The sequence below is a fragment of the Oncorhynchus masou genome, chromosome 29 (assembly GCF_036934945.1).
Source record: "Oncorhynchus masou masou isolate Uvic2021 chromosome 29, UVic_Omas_1.1, whole genome shotgun sequence".
In the NCBI taxonomy this organism is placed as follows: Eukaryota; Metazoa; Chordata; class Actinopteri; order Salmoniformes; family Salmonidae; genus Oncorhynchus; species Oncorhynchus masou.
In genome coordinates this window covers 72,787,557-72,809,499 of record NC_088240.1, presented here as the reverse complement: position 1 = coordinate 72,809,499, position 21,943 = coordinate 72,787,557, and the positions used below count along the sequence as shown (strand labels likewise).

The 21,943-nt window shown below is 41.8% G+C and overlaps 1 protein-coding gene across 1 annotated transcript; it reads right to left on the bottom strand.

Annotated features, from left to right (window-relative positions):
- Window positions 1–508: 508 nt before the first annotated feature.
- LOC135520463 (serine protease hepsin-like) lies at window positions 509–21,416 on the bottom strand. Its single transcript, XM_064946046.1, has 14 exons — window positions 21,285–21,416; window positions 20,997–21,165; window positions 20,148–20,273; window positions 7,347–7,445; window positions 6,848–6,889; window positions 6,610–6,748; window positions 5,841–5,960; window positions 5,654–5,694; window positions 5,205–5,370; window positions 4,759–4,955; window positions 3,950–4,045; window positions 2,690–2,832; window positions 2,053–2,217; window positions 509–1,948 (listed from the first exon to the last, which is right to left on the bottom strand). Exons 3-14 carry the CDS (start codon window positions 20,164–20,166, stop codon window positions 1,895–1,897), a joined length of 1,281 nt encoding a protein of 426 aa, XP_064802118.1. The 5' UTR covers window positions 20,167–20,273; window positions 20,997–21,165; window positions 21,285–21,416; the 3' UTR covers window positions 509–1,894.
- Between the last annotated feature and the right edge of the window lie 527 nt (window positions 21,417–21,943).

Sequence of the window (21,943 nt, the reverse complement as noted above, 5' to 3'; positions counted from 1 at the left end):
CGGAGACCCAGGTTCGAAACCGGGTCCTGACAGGTCTGGGAAAATATACATGCTAATGTGGTTGCCTGACAGGGGTCATTCTGGGCAGTCATGAGTTATCCAATGATTTAATGATAAGTTAGATCACATTGACTGTAGAACTGATCATATAGTGAGCCATTTATAGTATCACCTTTCAGGATGTCTGAATAGTTCCGTTCCTGTAAACCAGGAATATTTAGATTCCATAAAACCAGTTTCACAAATGTTTCCAGATACAAGGTGTTATGTGTTACGGAAATGAAAGGCTTTTTACTGAGGCTTTAAACTTTAAAAAGGCTTCTGGATGTTTGTAATTTCCACTTGATTTTCCATTACGGAAAATGTATCAACCCCTACAAAAATGTACATTAATTATAGTCCACATAATAATTCACATTTCCTGTTGCTGCAGGATTATTTTCCTTCTGTAGCCAACTGTCTCAAATTAAGATCCTATATCTGTAGATGGCATTTGACATACTTCATCCAGTTTGTTAAATTAAATCTTTATTTCAATACAATATTCAATAGAACAATTTACATTTACAGAAGGAACAGAGTTTAAATCAGTAACAATAACATCCTTACTAAGAATTTCATAATTTAATCACAGAAAATATATATACATTCACATCTGTTGAAGTCATCTGCATAGAGACTTCAAACAATATAAAATGAGGAAATGAAAGCATAAAGACCGTCAAATAAGCTTGATAAACGACATCACAATAAACTACAGCAAATTGAGTCATGATGATCAACAGACAATACAGAGTTTTTCTAGTGTTGCTGTGTAGCTAATTCTCTACCAATAAGGTAGTTGTGGTTCTCAGCAGGTAATAGGCTCTTAACTGACAACACACAGCTGAGTATGATCTCTGTAGTGTAGTGCATCATCTTGTGATGAATATGTTATATGACTTGGTGTTGCTAACCGTAATTCCTTAGTAACTTATGAAGCAGAAATGGTTAATAAGAACATCATTCTGGTTGTTATTGCACATTTGTGATTGAAATCCATGGATCACTTACAAATAAACATCCACTTTCAAAAAATCTGTTACTAATATTTACAATAAAGCCAAACAAATCAAACTGATTTAACTATGAATATCGCATACGTTCTAATTTCTAATCTATACATGTTATAGAAATATCCTTTACATTTCACCTGTTTACTTGTCCCTAAATTCATGTCCCCACCAAAAACAAAACTAAGAAACGTGTCATTACAGGGCGTAACAGTCACTCTGAACTGCAATCTGTGATACAAACAAAGGATAGAGAGACAACTCAAGAGCTGAATATCTGACACCAATGTTTTATTTGTTACAAACATTTTAGGTATCATGGAATTTCAGCTACATGTTGTCTATGTTAAAATCTTTTCAGTAACTTTGGCATTATTTGTTCAAGGGAATCATATAAAGGAGAAATTTCATGGCAAAACTATCCAGAATGTTATTTAACATCTGCTTGAGCATTACATTTTGATACACAGGCTTGTTGTGTATCATAAGTTTGTTGCACCTGAAAAGAGTCAAACTGTAAGGAAACCCTGAATACAAAAATGAACCCTTTGATGACATACACATGATCCCCATGACAGTACAACCTGCACATTGGCTGGCAGAGTGGTGCTTTTCTATGACTTTGTCATGCAAGTCCCATAAGTCTTTCTCATTTCACCATAAACATGTTGATAATTCTTTGGTCAAGCTACCACTTCAAGGCTTTCCTCAGGTAATCTAGTTGAATTTACCTATACATCCAATTTCTGCACAAGGTTCCCCTAAAGGATGGGTTTTTTGGACAGGTGAAGTGCAGTAAGTCTGAATGGATAATATTTTGGTGATTTCTGATCCCTTAAAGGTCAGTGCTCCCATGTACGCGCCATTTTGTGCACTCCTGGTGAATTGTGATACGTCTGTGAAGATAAGACAGGAAAAGAAGATTATACTTCCACCTGTGTGTGTGTGTGTGTGTGTGTGTGCATGCGTACATGTGGGTATGTCTATGTACTGTACTCACCCTCATGGCTGAGGAGATCCAGGGTAGGAAGCGGGACACTCTGGTGTAGACGCCAGGCTTCTTGGCCATGGCACAGCCTGTTCCCCAGCTCACCACCCCCAGCAGGCGGTAGCGGCTGGCCTTGGACAGGGAGTCCTCAGCCACAAACGGGCCCCCGCTGTCCCCCTGAGATAAAAAAAAAGTGAACCACTCACATACAGTACATTATGGGGCAGCAGCGTAGCCTAGTGGTTAGAGTGTTGGACTAGTAACTGAAAGGTTGCAAGTTCAAATCCCTGAGCTGACAAGGTACAAATCTGTCTTTCTGACAAGGCAGTTAACCCACTGCTCCTAGGCTGTCATTGAAAATAGAAATCTTTTCTTAACTGACTTGCCTAGTTAAATAAAAGTAAAATAACAAATTATAAAATCAGTCTCACTTGGGTGAATGGATTATATAAATATCAGCAATTTCTCATGTAGAATCTGGATAGAGAGCAACGGCATACAGCCTTGCTCATATCTGGCTCATTCAGATGTCAATAATTTACATGTTTGTAAGTGGAAGACAGAATATGGATGGAAGGTGTAATTTTTTGTTCAAGTTTATTCATTGACTGCCAGAGCAGGGAAATTAGATGTCACTATAGCTGGTTACCTGACAGGCATCGGTACCACCCTTCTCAAAGCCAGCACAGAACATGCTGGTGGTGATCTGGTTGTCATAGTAATCAGGGGCATTACAGACAGCGTCGTTGATGATCGGCACGTTAGCCTCCTGAAGAACGTCAGCAAGAGTCCCTAAGAGAGAGAGAGAGCGAGAGATATAGAGAGAACGAGAGAGAGGGATAGAAAAAGAGAGAGAGAGAAAGCGCGAGGGACAGAGAGAAAGCGCGAGAGAGAGCTATTAATCACTTCATACACATTAATGATGGCGTGATCCGACAACCATATCTGACCAAAAGATTGTCGATTCCTGGTCAATAGTGCTTGGCACATCTACACACTATGACACTGTCCCTGTTTACATATTCAAAGGTCATGCAGAAAGAGAGAGGAGGGAGAGAAAGAAAGATATAGGGAGAGGCTGTCTTGTCCAATGACAACAATGATACAGCTACTCTGTCTCTCTATGGTTCCAGATGATGTTTTAAACCCAGCTCCTACAGTATCTGGCTCTGGGACCAGATGATGCTTTAAGTCCATATCCTACAGTATCTGGCTCTGGGACCAGATGATGCTTTAAGTCCATATCCTACAGTATCTGGCTCTGGGACCAGATGATGTTTTAAGTCCATATCCTACAGTATCTGGCTCTGGGACCAGATGATGCTTTAAGTCCATATCCTACAGTATCTGGCTCTGGGACCAGATGATGCTTTAAGTCCATATCCTACAGTATCTGGGTCTGGGACCAGATGATGTTTTAAGTCCATATACTACAGTATCTGGCTCTGGGACCAGATGATGCTTTAAGTCCATATCCTACAGTATCTGGCTCTGGGACCAGATGATGCTTTAAGTCCATATCCTACAGTATCTGGCTCTGGGACCAGATGATGCTTTAAGTCCATATCCTACAGTATCTGGCTCTGGGACCAGATGATGCTTTAAGTCCATATCCTACAGTATCTGGCTCTGGGACCAGATGATGCTTTAAGTCCATATCCTACAGTATCTGGCTCTGGGACCAGATGATGCTTTAAGTCCATATCCTACAGTATCTGGCTCTGGGACCAGATGATGCTTCAAGCCCCTATCCTACAGTATCTGACTCTGGGACCAGATGATGCTTCAAGCCCCTATCCTACAGTATCTGGCTCTGGGACCAGATGATGCTTTAAGTCCATATCCTACCGTATCTGGCTCTGGGACCAGATCTACGTTTAAGGATGTAGAAGCCAACACAGTCACTTACCATAGTAACCTACATTTCCCCAGCCTGTCACTGTCCCCATCTGGCCGTCAATCAGGCGCTGGCCGTAGTGGGGTAAGCACACCGGCTGGATGTAGTCTACAGAAAACAGAAGGTGAAGAGGAGGGAGGGAGAGATGAGATTGAATTGAATTTAAATGTATACTTGCACAAAAATGGTTAAGATAGTTTACTTGCTGGCTTGTGTGTTGTAATCACTACGGACAATGTTAATCTTGTCGGCTGATGTTGTGTGTTCTTAATTTCCCCACCAGCGTGATATTTTATCATTAGAATAGCTGCCATTCTGAGTCCAACCACTAGACGTCAGACAGGGCCCAATATGTCTGTCCTTGATAAACAACAGGAAGTTCACTGCGTTGGGGTTTGTGAAACGCTGTCCTAGTTAGTTTTCACTCTCACATTATAACAATGTAATGTTTTTCTATGTACTTACAGCGATTCCAGGAAAGCAAAAATGACAGTGAAACAGAGGGCAAACTATTCTATCCAAATCTGATATCATTGTCTTTTGTCCAGGCGACTGCAGGCAGGCAGCAAAGAGGGCCTTTGTTTGGTAGTCTGACTGGAAACCTGAACCCTGAGGAAGGGAATTACCATAGTGACTCGTCCCTCATCTCTATTTCGCTTTATCACTTCTCTCTCATCCCCTTCTCTCTATCTCTCTCTCTCTCTCTCTCTCCCTCTTCTACCTCTAAGCACATGGGGGCTTTGTCTGATGTGCCTTGAAAAAGAACAACAAATCATCACAGTATAATACAAATATAACAATATGGGCCCGGATGTGTTTACCTGTGAAGTGCAGAGGCTGGGCCAGAGCCAGGACAGCGATGTCTCTGCTGTTGTCGTCTATGTTGGGGTCTACGAAGGGCAGGTAGCTGCTGTGGTACACCACAGTCTTTACCTCAAGAACTCTAACATTCTTATGGGTGAGCTTGTTGTAGATGGAGCCCAGTAACACCCTCCATCGAGACACCTGTCGGTTCCTCCTGAGGACAAACAGAATCCATGAGAAGAAGTGTGTGTGTGTGTGTGTGTGTGTGTGTGTGTGTGTGTGTGTGTGTGTGTGTGTGTGTGTGTGTGTGTGTGTGTGTGTGTGTGTGTGTGTGTGTGTGTGTGTGTGTGTGTGTGTGTGTGTGTGTGTGTGTGTGTGTGTGTGTGTGCGTGCGTGCGTGTGTGTGTGTGAGAGAGAGAGAGAGAGTGAAAGAGAGTGAAGTAGAAAAAGATTCAGGGCTTACTCTGGGAAGCAGTGGGCTGCGCTGACGATCCAGCGGTCTGAGATGATGGAGCCTCCACACTGGTGCACCCCGTCATACTGCAAACTGACCTGCCACGGCCAGCTACCCTGCCTAGCATCTACACCACCCACTATACGGTCCTCTGTCAGACTACGCCTGCCACAGTCTAGACAGACAGACAGAGAGGGGAGGGAGGGATAGGGAGGAGATATGGATGGGGATGGAGAAGGAGGAGACAGAGAGAGATAGGGAGAGAGAAGTAAAGAGATAAATAAGAGAGGGAGAGGTACAGGAGAGAAAGAGAGATAGGGAGGAGTAAAGAGAGAGGTAACATGGGGGATGCAGGAGAGAGAGAGTTAAGCTATCCTGTACAACTCTCAGGTTGCTTCTCATCACTTTGTGTAAAAAGAGTATCACGGGACCAAACCAAACCTCTCAGCTGAACCTACCTTGACAAAGCAGACTTAGAACCTGGCCAGTTTCACAGTCACTGAAAAACAACAACAACAGTTAGACACAGCAGCCTGGAACCCTACATTCCTGCCCTTCTCTACTTTTCAACCAGATGCTGCTTTAATAAACACTGCCGTAAGGTAATCGTCTAGGAGATTTAAGAGTGTTAAAATAATGTCTTACCATGGATATAGAGACTCTTTGATCTTCTTGCCATAGGTCAGCTCCTTCTCATTGACACAGAAGAACTCCTCACGGTCGTTACTGCCTTCAGGGATACTGGACACGGAGTAATTCACCACGCTGGAGGGGACATAAGGCATGCATCTCTTTATTACAGAGACTTCTTCTTCTCACTGACGGATCAGTTGAACGATCCCTGGCCTAAACCCAATGAAGTTACTTAGAGGGGCAGTATGTATAACTTTTTGTACGACCCAATCAAATCCACATGGCAATGTGAGGTAAAGATCTGTCATTCTCATTGAAAGAAAGTCTGAGAAGCGGTAGATCCATTTTGTATTTTATTTTTATGCTTCCTGTCCTTAAGTTTAGATTTCGCCTCTTTTTATTTTCAGTTTTGTACACCAGCTGAAAATAAAACAAAAAACAATTTTGAAAATATATTTCACAGCTGTTTAGATTCTCTAAACTATACATTGCTTGCTTTGTGGCCATAAACTGAAATTAGGCAAACCATTAGAATTTTAGCAACCAGGCAAGGGTGGAGCAATTTCTGTGCAGCCTTCTTGCATGGCATAGGGGTATCAGCCCCCTGCACCTCTCTGATTCAGATGGGTTGGGTTAAATGCGGAAGACACATTTCTGTTGAGTGTTTTCAGTTGTACAACTGACTAGGTACTGCTTCCCTTTCCTTTTATCATGCTGTAGATAGTGACTCCCACTTTTGTGTTTAATCTAAAGCCTTTCGTATCACAATCCATCTCCTCACCTGACAAAGCCCATCTCCTCACAGCTGATGTTGGCCAGGAGCTGGTTGGCCTCTGAGGAACAGAGGTGTCTCCACCGTCGCTCGGCCGGGTCAAACACCCGGAGACGTAGGTCCGAGCTTGGATTGGAGTTCACCTGGACTGGGTTGGAGCAATGAAATACTGGATCAAACAAACCGTTCTATCGATTCAGATACGATATGAGGTTAGCTTTGGTGGAGTGGTTTCCCTCTCACTTACCATCATATAATCCTGTGTCTTCTTCTCTGATACAAAATGTTACTAGGATTTGAAAAACAAACAAACAAAAGTCAACAGCATGTAATATAAAACTGTAAAGTGCATACACACTCTGTTGATGAAACCGCAAACCTCACAGAGACTGCAAACAAATCCACTGACTGCAATCAAACAATGTTGGTAATATCTGTACCAAAGATGGGAGGATGAATTAAGATCGTTCACTCAGGCCGTTTACCAATGAAAAAATGGGTCAGTTACTGTCTACTTCAGGGGGTGGCTCTCCCATAGACACCAATGTGATAGCAACTGGTTCTGGTGTACTTAGTTCATTGACTTCCATTCAAACAGAAACAAATGAGGGAGTGGGATGTTTCGCTTCCTCTTCCGTCTCTGTCTGTACTATGGAAAAACTAAAACTACATTGCCCATAAAGCACTGCTCATAGCCAAAAGGTACACATCACTACTATGTGAGAGCAGAAGCAGAGATATCTCACCTACAGCCCAGACAGCAGCTCCAATCCCCCCCAGTAGCACCACGGTCAGACACACGCCTGCCACGCGATATGGGGTCAGGAAGGTCACCCCCGCGCTTCCTGTAAAAGACAACACACACAACAAAAATAACACACACCACAAAAACATAACATTACGTTCAACATCACACTGAAGGTAGTCTGGCCCAGGAGTGTGAAGGTGAACGACAAGGCAGTGGAATGACAAGCCACACTTGCTGTCTCTGCAGGGCTCCCCTCTCTTCACTGGGATTCTCTGACCCTATTAAGGTTGCTGAGTCATTGGCTTGCTCGCACTTTCCCATTCCGGCGCTTTCCCATTCCTAGCCACCACGCTTCTACATCTGCATTGCTTGCTCTCTGGGGTTTTAGGCTGGGTTTCTGTATAAGCAATTTGTGACAACTGCTGATGTAAAAATGGCTTTATAAATACATGTGATTGATTGATTGACATTTACTCCTGATGTGCTGACTCTTGCACTCTCTATAACCACTGTGATTATTATTTGACCTTGCTGGTCATGTATGAACATTTGAACATCTTGAAGAAGTGAAAGTGTTTTAATCAGGTAAAAAGGTAATCAGGTAAAAAGGAAGAGAGAGTGTCTTAATAACACACTGGCAAATTGGCACATTGAAAAAGTACAAATGAATAGGATCAATAGTCCAAAGTCTGCTCCATTTCCATAGAGCTAAAACAAACTGCAAGCTTGATTTCAGTGCCATCTCAAGCCCCAACAAATTGTCACTGTGTCCCTAGCTAGATCACAAGGTTGGGCAAAATGAGAAGTCATTTCATTACATTAAATTGCTGATAATGATGAAAGATCTATGAACTGACCAGTCACTAACTGTTACAAGTTTGGTTGAACCAAAACAAAGCCACACTTGATCAAGCACCGTTTGCAACTTAAGTCGTGTGAGACACACACACACACACACACACACACACACACACACACACACACACACACACACACACACACACACACACACACACACACACAGGTGGCATGCGTAAATCTTCTGTGTTTGCAGACAGGAATCTGAGGTGCAGAGAGTGGAGTTCTGGAGTGATCATTAACCTTTCAGGCTTGCCAGCCAGCTTCAGCCTGTGTGGAGACATGCCACACACCAGACCAAACCAGCAGAGCAGACCAGCAGAGACACTGACTGCAAGGCATGATAAGTTCCTGACTCAGCGCAAACAAACCAACTGTCTGTTTGTGGATCCAACTCATGTCTAACACACGTCTATAAGAATGCTCTGTAGGTAATACACAGGTCTACAAGTCTGTTCTTACTGTGTAAGTATACACAAGTCTTTATGTATGCTATAGGGCCAAGACGTTTTACTGATCTGGTCGTGTGACCCTAGCTATGTGGGCAACAAACCAGTCTGATGGACACTTAAGAACATCCTCCTAAATACACACATCAATACATGCCCGATAGCGAAGACATTATTCAACCATTCAACACCAACAACACAAACAGTTGTACCATATTTGAAATTTTTACATTTTAATAATTTAGCAGACACTCTTATCCAGAGCGACTTACAGGAGCAATTAGGGTTAAATGCCTTGCTCAATGGCACAGACAGATGTTTTACTTAGTCGACTCAGGGATCCGAACTAGCGACCTTTTGGTTACCAAAGCTCTTAACCGCTAGGCTACCTGCCACCCACTACCTGGATCACCAAAGCTGCTTGTACAGACACAGCCTGCTGGATGAGCATGTCTCTTATCAACAACATAACACTGTTTCCCGTTGTATCTTATACAAGGAAAACGAGCATCAACCTGATACTCTGCCAATTAAAAGAGAGGAAAATCAACATTGCAAACAAAGGAGGGAGACTGGAATTCAGTGAGAAAACACTGGGGGTTCTGTAAGGCCATGGGGTCTGCCGTCTATACTCAATACCTCAGGATATGGGCACAGTTTACAGGCAGCTGATGACTCTTCAGAGTGATGGGGAAATCCTCCACTTTTTTCTCCCTTACTCACCGCTGTCAATCAGTGTGGACCATGCATCAACAATGAGATACATGGGTTTTTATTGAGAGAGCGTTAAAATAAAAACATCAAGTACGGTTGCTCTTAAGATGAAAAAATGAATTTGGCTTTTGTATACAGTATGGTTTTCATTTTTTTAACCTTTATTTAATTAGTCAATTAAAAAGTCAATTAAGAACAAACTCATATTTACAATGACGGTTTACCAGAAGGCAAAAGGACACCTGCAGGGAGGGGACTGGGATTAAAAATGTATATAAACCCAGCAAAAAAGAAACGTCTCTTTATCAGGACCCTGTCTTTTAAAGAAAATTCATAGAAACCCAAACAACTTCACAGATCTTCAATGTAAATGGTTTAAACACTGTTTCCCATGCTTGTAAAATGAACCATAAACAATTAATGAACATGCACCTGTGGAACACTAACAGACACTGTCATGTTCTGACCTTACCTCTTTTGTTATGTCTTTGTTTTAGTATGGTCAGGGCGTAAGTTAGATGGGTTGTCTATGTTAGTTTTTCTATGATTTGCTATTTCTGTGTTTGGCCTGGTATGGTTCTCAATCAAGGGCAGCTGTCAATCGTTGTCCCTCATTGAGAACCATATTTAGGTAGCCTGTTTTCTATTGTGTTTCGTGGGTGATTATTTTCTGTTTTCTGTTGTGTGTCTGCACCAGCCAGAACTGTTTTCGGTTGTTTCTCTTTGTTATTTTTGTTATTTCCGTGTTCATTCTAATAAATATGGACACATACCATGCTGCACCTTGGTCCTCACCTTCTTCCACCAACAACGGCCGTTACAGACAGTAACAGCTTACAGACGGTAGGCAATTAAGGTCACAGTTATGAAAACTTAGAACACTAAAGAGGCCTTTCTACTGACTCTGAAAAATACCAAAAGAAAGATGCCCAGGGTCCCTGCTCGAGTGAACGTGCCTTAGGCATGCTGCAAGGAGGCATGAGGACTGAAGATGTGGCCAGGGCAATAAATTGCAATGTCTGTACTGTGAGACACCTAAGACAGCGCTACAGGGAGACAGAACGGACAGCTGATCGTCCTCACAGTGGCAGACCAAGTGTAACAACACCTGCATAGGATCGGTACATCCGAACATTGCACCTGCGGGACAGGTACAGGATGGCAACTGACCGAGTTACACCAGGAACGCACAATCCCTCTATCAGTGCTCAGACTGTCCGCAATAGGCTGAGAAAGGCTGGACAGAGGGCTTGCAGGCCTGTTGTAAGGCATCACCGGTGAGGACAACGTCGCCTATGGGCACAAACCCACCGTCGCTGGCCCAGACAGAACTGGAAAAAAGTGCTCTCCACTGACGAGTCGCGGTTTTGTCTCACCAGGGGTGATGGTCGGATTCGCGTTTATCGTCAAAGGAATGGGCGTTACACTAATGCCTGTACTCGGGAGCGGGATTGATTTGGAGGTGGAGGGTCCGTCATGGTCTGGGGCGGTGTGTCACAGCATCATCGTGCTGAGCTTGTTGTCATTGCAGGCAATCTTAACGCTGTGTGTTACAGGGAAGACCTCTTCCTCCCTCATGTGGTACCCTTCCTGCAGGCTCATTCTGACATGATCCTCCAGCATGACAATGCCACCAGCCATACTGCTCGTTCTGTGCGTGATTTCAAGCAAGACAGAAATGTCAGTGTTCTGCCATGGCCAGCGAAGAGCCTGGATCTCAATCCCATTGAGCACGTCTAGGACTTGTTGGATTGGAGGGTGAGGGCTAGGGCCATTCCCCACATAAATGTCCGAGAACTTGCAGATGCCTTGGTGGAAGAGTGGAGGAACATCTCACAGCAAGAACTGGAAAATCTGGTGCAGTCCATGAGGAGGATATGCACTGCTGTACTTAAAACCTCTCTGGGTTATGTGGGACGGTAGCGTCCCACATCGTCAACAGCCAGTGAAAGTGCAGGGCGCAAATTCAAAACAACAAAAATCTCATAATTAAAATTCTTCAAGCATACAAGTATTTTAAACTAATTTAAAGATAGAATTCTCGTTAATCCAGCCACAGTGTCTGATTTCAAAAATGCTTTGCAGCGAAAGCAACACAAATGATTATGTTAGGTCACCACCAACTCACAGAAAAACACAGCCATTTTTTCAGCCAAAGAGAGGACTCACAAAAAGCACAAGTAGAGGTAAAATTAATCACTAACCTTTGATGATCTTCATCAGATGACACTCATAGGACTTCATGTTACACAATGCATGTATGTTTTGTTCGATAAAGTACATATTTATATAATTACATTTACATTGGCGCGTTACGTTTAGTAGTTCCAAAACATGCGGTGATTGTGCAGAGAGCCACATCTATTTACAGAAATACTCATTATAAATGTTGATGAAAATACAACAATACAAATACATGAAATTAGAGATATACTTCTCCATTCTCCATTCTCCAATTGTAATAGCGCCCCCTAATGCATAACTGGTTAACCTGTTGATGCTCTGGGGGCGCTATTTCATTTTTGGATGAAAAACGTTCCCGTTTTAAACAAGATATTTTGTCACAAAAAGATGCTCGACTATGCATATAATTGATAGCATTCGAAAGAAAACACTCTGACGTGTCCAGAACTACCAAGATATTTTCTGTGCGTGCCCTAGAACGTGAGCTTCAGGCAAAACCAAGATGAGACGGCATACAGGAAATGAGCAGGATTTTTGAGGCTCTGTTTTCCATTGTCTCCTTATATGGCTGTGAATGCGAGAGGAATGAGCCTGCCCTTTCTGTCGTTTCCCCAAGGTGTCTGCAGCATTGTGACGTATTTGTAGGCAGATCATTGGAAGATTGACCATAAGAGACCACATTTACCAGGTGTCCGCCCGGTGTCCTGCGCCGAAATTGGTGCGCAAAAGTCACCTGCCAGTATTTTTCCATGGGATACAGAGAGGAAAGCAAGCTTCCACGAACTGCATATCAATGAAGAGATATGTGAAAAAACTCCTTGAGGATTGATTCCAAACAACGTTTGCCATGTTTCGGTCGATATTATGTAGTTAATTTGGAAAAAGTTTTACGTTGTAGGTGACTGAATTTTCGGTTCGTTTCGGTAGCCAGACGCAATGTAGAAAACGGAACGATTTCTCCTACACACAGACGCTTTCAGGAAAAACTGCGCATTTGGTATGTAACTGAGAGTCTCCTCATTGAAAACATCAGAAGCTCTTCAAAGGTAAATGATTTTATTTATTTGGTTATCTGGTTTTTGTGAAAATGTTGCATGCTATATGCTACTCAAAATGCTATGCTAGCTTTGCATACTCTTACACAAATTAGTCAATTTCTATGGTTCATAAGCATATTTTGAAAATCTGAGATGACAGTGTTGTTAAGAAAAGGCTAAGCTTGAGAGCAGACGCATTATTTTCATTTTATTTGCGATTTTCAGAAATCGTTAACGTTGCGTTATGCTAATGAGCCTGAGGCTTTAGTCACAAACCCGGATCCGGGATGGGGAGTTTCAAGAAGTTAACCAGTTATGCATTAGGGGGCGCTATTACAATTTTTGGATGAAAAACGTTCCCGTTTTAAACAAGATATTTTGTCACGAAAAGATGCTCGACTATACATATAATTGACAGCTTTGGAAAGAGGACACTCTGACGTTTCCAAAACTGCAAAGATATTGTCTGTGAGTGCCACAGAACTGATGTTACAGGCGAAACCCAGATAAAAATCCAACCAGGAAGTGCTGCATTTTTTGAAACCACCTCATGCCAATGACTCCTTATATGGCTGTGAATAAGCTACGAATGAGCTTACATTTTCCACGTATTCCCCAAGGTGTCTACAGCATTGTGATGTCTTTTTACGCATTTCCATTGAAGAATAGCCGTAAGGGAGCATATTTAGCAAGTGGTCACATGGTGTCTCCAGCAGAAAATCTTGAGTAAAATACTGAGGTAGCCATTTTTCCAATCGCTTCTTATGAGAAACCAATTGCCTCGACGGATATATTATCGAATATATATGTTAAAAACACCTTGAGGATGGATCCTAAACAACGTTTGCCGTGTTTCTGTTGATATTATGGAGTTAATTTTGAAAAAAGTTTGGCGTTGTAATGGTAGCATTTTCCGGTCGATTTCTCAGCCAAGCATGATGAACAAACGGGAGGTATTTCGCCTACAAAAATAATATTTTTGGAAAAAAGGAACATTTGCTATCTAACTGGGAGTCTCCTGAGTGAAAGCATCCGAAGTTCTTCAAAGGTAAATTATTTAATTTGGTTGATTTTCCTATTTTTGTGAAAATGTTGCCTGCTGCCAGCAGAGCCTAGCATAGCATTATGCCATGATAAACTTACACAAATGCTTGTCTAGCATTGGCTGTAACGCATATTTTGAAAATCTGAGATGAGAGTGTTGTTAACAAAAGGCTAAGCTTGTGTTTGAATATATTTATTTAATTTCATTTGCGATTTTCATGAATAGGAAAAGTTACTAGGGGTATTTATGTCTGCTGCGTTATGCTAATTCGTTTGAGGCTATGATTACGATCCCATCGCAAGCAACCGCTGTGTCAGATTTCAAAAAAACTTTACGGAAAAAGCAAACCATGCAATAATCTGAGTACAGCGTTCAGACAACAAAGCAGCCAAAAAGATATCCGCCATATTGGGTGGTCGACATTAGTCAGAAATAGCATTATAAATATTCACTTACCTTTGAAGATCTTCATCAGAATGCACTCCCAGGAATCGCAGTTCCACAATAACTGTGTGTTTTGTTCGATAATGTCCATCATTTATGTTCAAATTAGAGGTTGACCGATTAATCGGAATGGCTGATTAATTAGGGCCGATTTCAAGTTTTCATAACAATCGGAAATCGGTATTTTTGGGCGCCGATTTGCCGATAAAAAAAAAAAATACATATATATATATAGCTTTATTTAACTAGGCAAGTTAGTTAAAACCTCTTAGAACTAGGGAGAATTGTCATCAACTACACTAAAATTAGCATAGCGCAACGGTCAAAAAATATTACTAGACAGTATTCATATTCATGAAATCACAAGTGAAATATAGTGAAACACAGCTTAGCCTTTTGTTAATCACCCTGTCATCTCTGATTTTGAAATTATGCTTTACAGCCAAAGCAAGACAAGTGTTTGTCTAAGTTTATCGATAGCCTAGCATAGCATTATGTCCAGCTAGCAGCAGGAAGCTTGGTCACGAAAATCAGAAAAGCAATCAAATTAAATCGTTAACCTTTGATGAGCTTCGGATGTTTTCACTCAAGAGACTCCCAGTTAGACAGCAAATGTTCCTTTTGTTCCATAAAGATTATTTTTATAGCCGAAATACCTCCGTTTCTTGTCCACGTTTTGTTGAGAAATCCACCGGAAAATGCGGTCACGACAACGCCAAAAAAAACTCCAAATTAGATCCATAATATCGACAGAAACATGGCAAACGTTTTTTATAATCCATCCTCAAGGTGTTTTTCAAATATCTATTCAATGATATATCAACCGGGACAATTGGCTTTTCAGTAGGAGCGAAAGGAACAATGGCCGCCTTTGTCTATTATGCACAAATCACTCTGAGAGTCACCACCTGACCACTGACGCAATGTTGTCGTTCACGCTCATTTTTCAAAATAAAAGCCTGAAACTATGTCTAGTGGCTGTAGACACATTAGGGAAGCCATAGAAAAGGAATCTGGTTGATATCCCTTTCAATGGGCAATAGGGATGCATAGAAAGACAGTGGTTTCAAAATAAGGGTCACTTCCTGATTGTATTTTTCTCAGGCTTTCGCCAGCAATATCAGTTCTGTTATACTCACAGACAATATTTTTACAGTTTTGGAAACTTTAGAGTGTTTTCTATCCTAAGCTGTCAATTATGTGCATATTCTAGCATCTCTCTATTTCGGCCCCACTTCACAGTAGAATCCTCAAACAAAGTTCTAAAGACTCTTGACATCTAGTGGAAGCCTTAGGAAGTGCAACATAACCAATATCCCACTGTATCTACAATAGGGGCTGAGTTATAAAAAAACTACAAGCCTCAGATTTCCCACTTCTTGGTTGGATTTATCTCAGGTCTTCGCCTGCCATATGAGTTCTGTTATACTCACAGACAACATTCAAACAGTTTTAGAAACTTCAGAGTGTTTTCTATCCAATACTACTAATAACATGCATATATTAGCATCTGGGACAGAGTAGCAGGCAGTTTACTTTGGGAACCTTATTCATCCAAGCTACCCAATACTGCCCCTCCTGTCACCAAGAAGTTAATGCAGATAGTGGCCACACAAGATACTCACTGTTACTTTTGATGTTGACCCCCCCCCCCCTTTGTTCAGGGACACATTGTTCCATTTCTGTTAGTCACATGTCTGTGGAACTTGTTCAGTTTATGTCTCAGTTGTTGAATCTTGCTGGGTTCATACAAATATTTACACATGTTACGTTTGCTGAAAATAAACGCAGTTGACAGTGAGAGGACATTCTTTTTTTGCTGAGTATATATAAATATAGGACAAAACACACATCACGACAAGAGAGACAACACAACACTACATAAAGAGATAACTAAGACAACAACATAGCAAGGCAGCAACATATGACAAAACAGCATGGTAGCAACACATGACAACAACATGGTAGCAACACAACATGGTACAAACATTATTGGGCACAGACAACAGCACAAATGGCAAGAAGGTAGAGACAACAATACATCACGCAAAGCAGCCACAACTGTCAGTAAGAGTGTCCATGATTGAGTCTTTGAAAGAAGAGATTAAGATAAAACTGTCCAGTTTGAGTGTTTGTTGCAGCTCGTCCCAGTCATTAGCTGCCGCAAACTGAAAAGACAAGCAACCCAGGAATGTGTGTGCTTTGGGGACCTTTAACAGAATGTGACTGGCAGAACGGGTGTTGTATGTGGAGTGTGTGGGCTGCAGTAGATATCTCAGAAAGGGGGAAGTGAGGCCTATAAATCAGCATAAACCAGTGGATCTTGCGACGGGTACACAGAGATGACCAGTTTACAGAGGATGATAGAGTGCAGTGATGTGTCCTATAAGAAGCATTGGTGGCAAAATCTGATGGCCGAGTGGTAAAGAACATCTAGAAGCTCGAGAGCACCCTTACCTGCCGATCTATAAATGATGTCTCCGTAATCTAGCATGGGTAGGATGGTCATCTGAATCAGGGTTAGTTTGGCAGCTGGGGTGAAAGAGGAGCGATTACGATAGAGGAAACCAAGTCTAGATTTAACTTTAGCCTGCAGCTTTGATATGTGCTGAGGGAAGGACAGTGTACCGTCTAGCCATACTCCCAACTACTTGTATGAGGTGACTACCTCAAGCTCTAAACCCTCAGAGGTAGTAATCACGCCTGTAGGGAGAGTGGCATTCTTCTCACCAAACCACATGACCTTTGTTTTGGAGGTGTTCAGAACAAGGTTAAGGGTAGTTGGAAGGCTTGTTGGAAACTAAGATAACTTTGTTGTAGAGTATTTAACAGAAAATCCAGGGAGGAGCCAGCTGGGTATAACCTCTTGAAACTCCCCATCCCGGATCCGGGATCGTGACTAAAGCCTCAGGCTCATTAGCATAACGCAACGTTAACGATTTCTGAAAATCGCAAATAAAATGAAAATAATGCGCAAACTCTGGGGGCGCTATATCATTTTTGGATAAAAAGACGTGCCCGTTTTAAGCGCAATATTTTGTCACAAAAAGATGCTCGACTATGCATATAATTGGTAGCTTTGGAAAGAAAATACTCTGACGTGTTCAGAACTGCAAAGGTATTCTCTGTGCGTGCCCTAGAACGTGAGCTACAGGCAAAACCAAGATGAGACGGCATCCAGGAAATGAGCAGGATTTTTGAGGCTCCGTTTTCCATTGTCTCCTTATATGGCTGTGAATGCGAGAGGAGTGATTCTGCCCTTTCTGTCGTTTCCCCAAGGTGTGTGCAGCATTGTGACGTATTTGTAGGCATATCATTGGAAGATTGACCATAAGAGACCACATTTACCAGGTGTCCGCCCGGTGTCCTGCGCTGAAATTGGTGTGCAAAAGTCAGCTGCAAGTATTTTTCCATGGAATTCAGAGAAGAAAGCAGGCTTCCACGAACGATATATCAATGAAGAGATATGTGAAAAAACACCTTGAGGATTGATTCCAAACAACGTTTGCCATGTTTCGGTCGATATTATGGAGTTAATTTGGAAAAAGTTTGACGTTGTAGGTGACTGAATTTTCGGTTCGTTTCGGTAGCCAAATGTGATGTACAAAACGGAGCGATTTCTCCTACACAAAGACGCTTTCAGGAAACACTGCACATTTGCTATGTAACTGAGAGTCTCCTCATTGAAAACATCCGAAGCTCTTCAAAGGTAAATGATTTTATTTATTTGGTTATCTGGTTTTTGTGAAAATGTTGCGTGCTAAATGCTACTCAAAATGCTAAGCTAGCTTAGCATACTCTTACACAAATTAGTGAATTGCTATGGTTCAAAAGCATATTTTGAAAATCTGAGATGACAGTGTTGTTAAGAAAAGGCTAAGCTTGAGAGTAGGCGCATTATTTTCATTTTATTTGCGATTTTCAGAAATCGTTAACGTTGCGTTATGCTAATGAGCCTGAGGCTTTAGTCACGATCCCGGATCCGGGATGGGGAGGAGCCAGCTGGGTATAAGATTGTATCATCTGCATATACTGTAAATGGATGAGAGAGCTTCCTACTGCCTGTACTATGTTGTTGATGTAAACTGAGAAGGGTGTGGGGCCTAGGATCGAGCCTTGTGATACTCCCTTGGTGAAAGGCAGTGACTGAGACAGCAGATTTTCTGACTTTATACACTGCACTCTTTGAGAGAGGTAGTTAGCAGACCAGGCCAAAGATTCCTCAGAGACACCAATAAAACACACAGTTGATCTGCATAACATACAGTGAAGCTATGTTAGTGTGATGACTGTACATTATATAATAAAATTGACTCTTTTGGTGCAGTCACCTATGGCAACCGCAGAGAACCCTGACTCAGCACATGTTATAGGCTGCTGATTCAAGGGCTTTTCCAGATATCAGTCTGGAGCCATGATACACTGGCTCATGGGTGTGCTGGCTTTTGTTCCAACCCAGCACTAACGTGCATGAAGACCATGATTAGTTGATTGTTTGAAACAGGTATGGTCTAGAGAGCAAAACCATTCATACCCAGTCGCATTGCAGAACCCTGCACTACATATTTAAATTAGAACATTCCTTCTCTGTACAAAAGCGATTCTCAACCTTGTTGATTTTGAGGAGACATTCTACTGATAACAAACACTTTCCATGACTACAAAACCCATCCCAAACCCATCCACCTATGTCCTGTGAGGCCGTATCAGTAGATAAATGTGTTATTGTTCCTGCGCATGACTCTCAGTAATGACAGGGGTGAGGAAGGGACCACAGATCCTATTGACATAACTTTATCTCAGGCCAGTCTCCCTTCCAGTATTCCAGCTGCTGGTTCCAATAAAGCCCCACATTTCCTAAACCCACTCCAGTGGATTCTGGAGTCACAGGCCTGGAGCTGGAGAACAAGCCCTGCTATTGTTTTAGCCTCTACCTGAGTACAATCTGTGTGTGGGAAATACACATATCCTTTGCTGAAGGGAGATACATAATGTGAAAGGCCTAGTTCATTCCCTTGTGTCTCTCTCAGGAAGATGGTATTCTGCCTCATTTCACAATAGAAAGACAATTTCATAAAGTTACATATGTTTCTGAACTGTGACTAAAATGTCTCACACATCAATCAATGAGTCATGGAATGCCACAAATCAGCAACTAAACCACAGATAGAGACCACAGTGTTGTACACCTGAGCCCACATCTCAACCCAGACCAAAACAAAACACAACAATCACCAGTCATGCTGTAACTGTTTCAGCTACACTGTACAGGATCCACTCAGAAGGAAACTGAGATGTTGTTCATTGGATGGTGACTCGGGTTTGACAATGGCTTTACAGTGAAACATAGAATCTGTCAGAGTGTCCTGGTGAGCATCTCTCTGACAGATTCTATGTTTCAATGTAAAGCAATGCTAGAACCCACTGGATTTAGTAAACATTGTTAAATGATTGATAATGGTGAAGGATAATGTTCTCCATTCAGAAATAACTCTAGACTCAACAATTAGATAATAAAAGAGGTTCCTTGTGTTATAGATAATAATAAATATAGAATCAAAGATGCATGGATAAAGTATCTATCTAGTTTCTAAAGGGTTCTTTGGCTGTCCCCATTGGAAAACCCTTTTAGGTTCCAGGTAGAACCCTTTTTGTTTCCAGGTAGAACACTTTTGGGTTCCATGTAGAACCCTCTGGGGAAAGGTTACTACATAGAACCCATAGGGTTCTACCTGGAACCAAAAAGTGATCTTCAAAGGGTTACCCTATGGGCACAGCAAAATAAATATTTTAAGTTCTAGATAGCACCTTTTTTTCTAAGAGTGTGTGTCCTTTTATAAAAGCGAAATTATTTGAAAGATCTTCGGCAAAAACAGACTGTATGAAAAAAAATATATATTTAAAAGGTTCCTAATCTAGATCACAGACTCGACACCACAAAAGGTAGCTTACCCCATCAAACAGCAAGCAGTGGCCAGTTCTATTAATCTTTAACGCTGATGTCTGATGTCAAATATAGAGGGAAAATATGTGGCAAGACAATGTCTGGATGTGTGTGGAACACTCACCGTTCTTTTTCTCAGTCATGTTTTCTCGCTCAAAAGTAGAAAATGAAAAGAGGTAGCTGAAGTTCAGAGTGGCCCTGCTTCACAGCTCCTGTGATGGTCAATTTGCCACCCAATCTTATTCCCAGCCTATAGAAATAGATAGCACGGAACATGAACGTTAATAAACGTTTTGACTGGAGAGAGGTGGGTTAAACAAGTTAAATAAACCAAAGGGCAAAGTGAGTTGTTTTTAGCAGATTTGACTAATAGTCCAGGCTGAAGGGGAAATTGACATTTTTCTATGGAATAAATGTGTAATAAACATGTCTCTACTGATGAGTGGTAGCTATATTGTAATTTACCACAGAATGAGGATATGCTGTTTCTCCCCAGTGTGCATACTAGCTAGCTACCAATAGGCCTACCATCCAGCATAGAATGATTAGGCCTACCATCCAGCATAGAATGATTAGGCCTACCATCCAGCATAGAATGATTAGGCCTACCATCCAGCATAGAATGATTAGGCCTACCATCCAGCATAGAATGATTAGGCCTACCATCCAGCATAGAATGATTAGGCCTACCATCCAGTATAGAATGATTAGGCCTACCATCCAGCATAGAATGATTAGGCCTACCATCCAGTATAGAATGATTAGGCCTACCATCCAGCATAGCATGATTAGGCCTACATACCTTTCATATCGACAAACTCATAACAATCACCCTTAGACGTGAACACTGGACAGAATGTAACTGTTACTTTTCCATATGTATTTTCATGATCAAAAACAACTCACATACTTTAAAATGACAGAGTAACGTTAGTAGGTTACTCAAAATCCATACCATTCTCAGAGTACTAACCTCTCTTTTGCAACAGGTGTATGACTGCTTGTCAAGTCAAGCGTGAAAAAATGAAGTTACAATCTCGGCGATTACTCTCGAGGCTCGCTGTTCCCTCCGGGGTAGCAGTATGAATAGGCTGTAAACTCCACCATGGATATTCCCAATACTTCGACAAGTGGTTGTATGCCTACAAAAGAGTACGAAAAGAAAACGTTCCTCACTTTCTCCCCTTCTGCAAAAGAAAACAGTTCTCCGTTCAAAACTGAGAATAAAATATAATTTCCGATAGATAAAACGTGTAGCTACCAAGGTATTTACACAGTTGTTTTTCCGGTAAAAACAAGACAGCTCAGCAGTTCGACTTGTTCTGCGCTCATTGCCTTTTAGAAACGGTCAAGGTAGCACACAGGTGACGTCATGAGATATCGGTCAAATGGCACCTGCAGAGCAGAGCACAGAGTTAAAGCCCTTTTGTTTTTAATGACCATGGTTAGTCAAGTGTAACTGTTAACAACCCCTTCAATTGATTTACCGTTTCCTAGTTTCACATGTATGTGTTAAGTTTAGCTAATGTTCGAGGCGAAGGACCAAAGTGCATTGAAATTGAGGCATGGGTAGGCCAGTCCGAGGCTTACACCATGCCACAGGAGCTTAATGGACAGTGCAGGACAGTGAAACATTAATGTCTAAACAATAGGGTGTAAACATGGGGCTGGGATAAGACTGGAACTAGACAGGTCTGTAGGCATAGATCTGCATATAATGGATGCTCATTGTGTCTAAATAGACAGGATAGACAGGATCAAAAACAAGCTCTGGCTTGTTTAGAGACAGTGACATTATAAGCCAGCAACAGTGCCTTAACTTTTTGTTGCAGGCTTATAATGGCACTGCTTTTCTACACGTCTATTGTTGTTTCTCAATATCCTTGACCAGTTCCTAGTTAGGAAAAAGAGAAGTGAGTG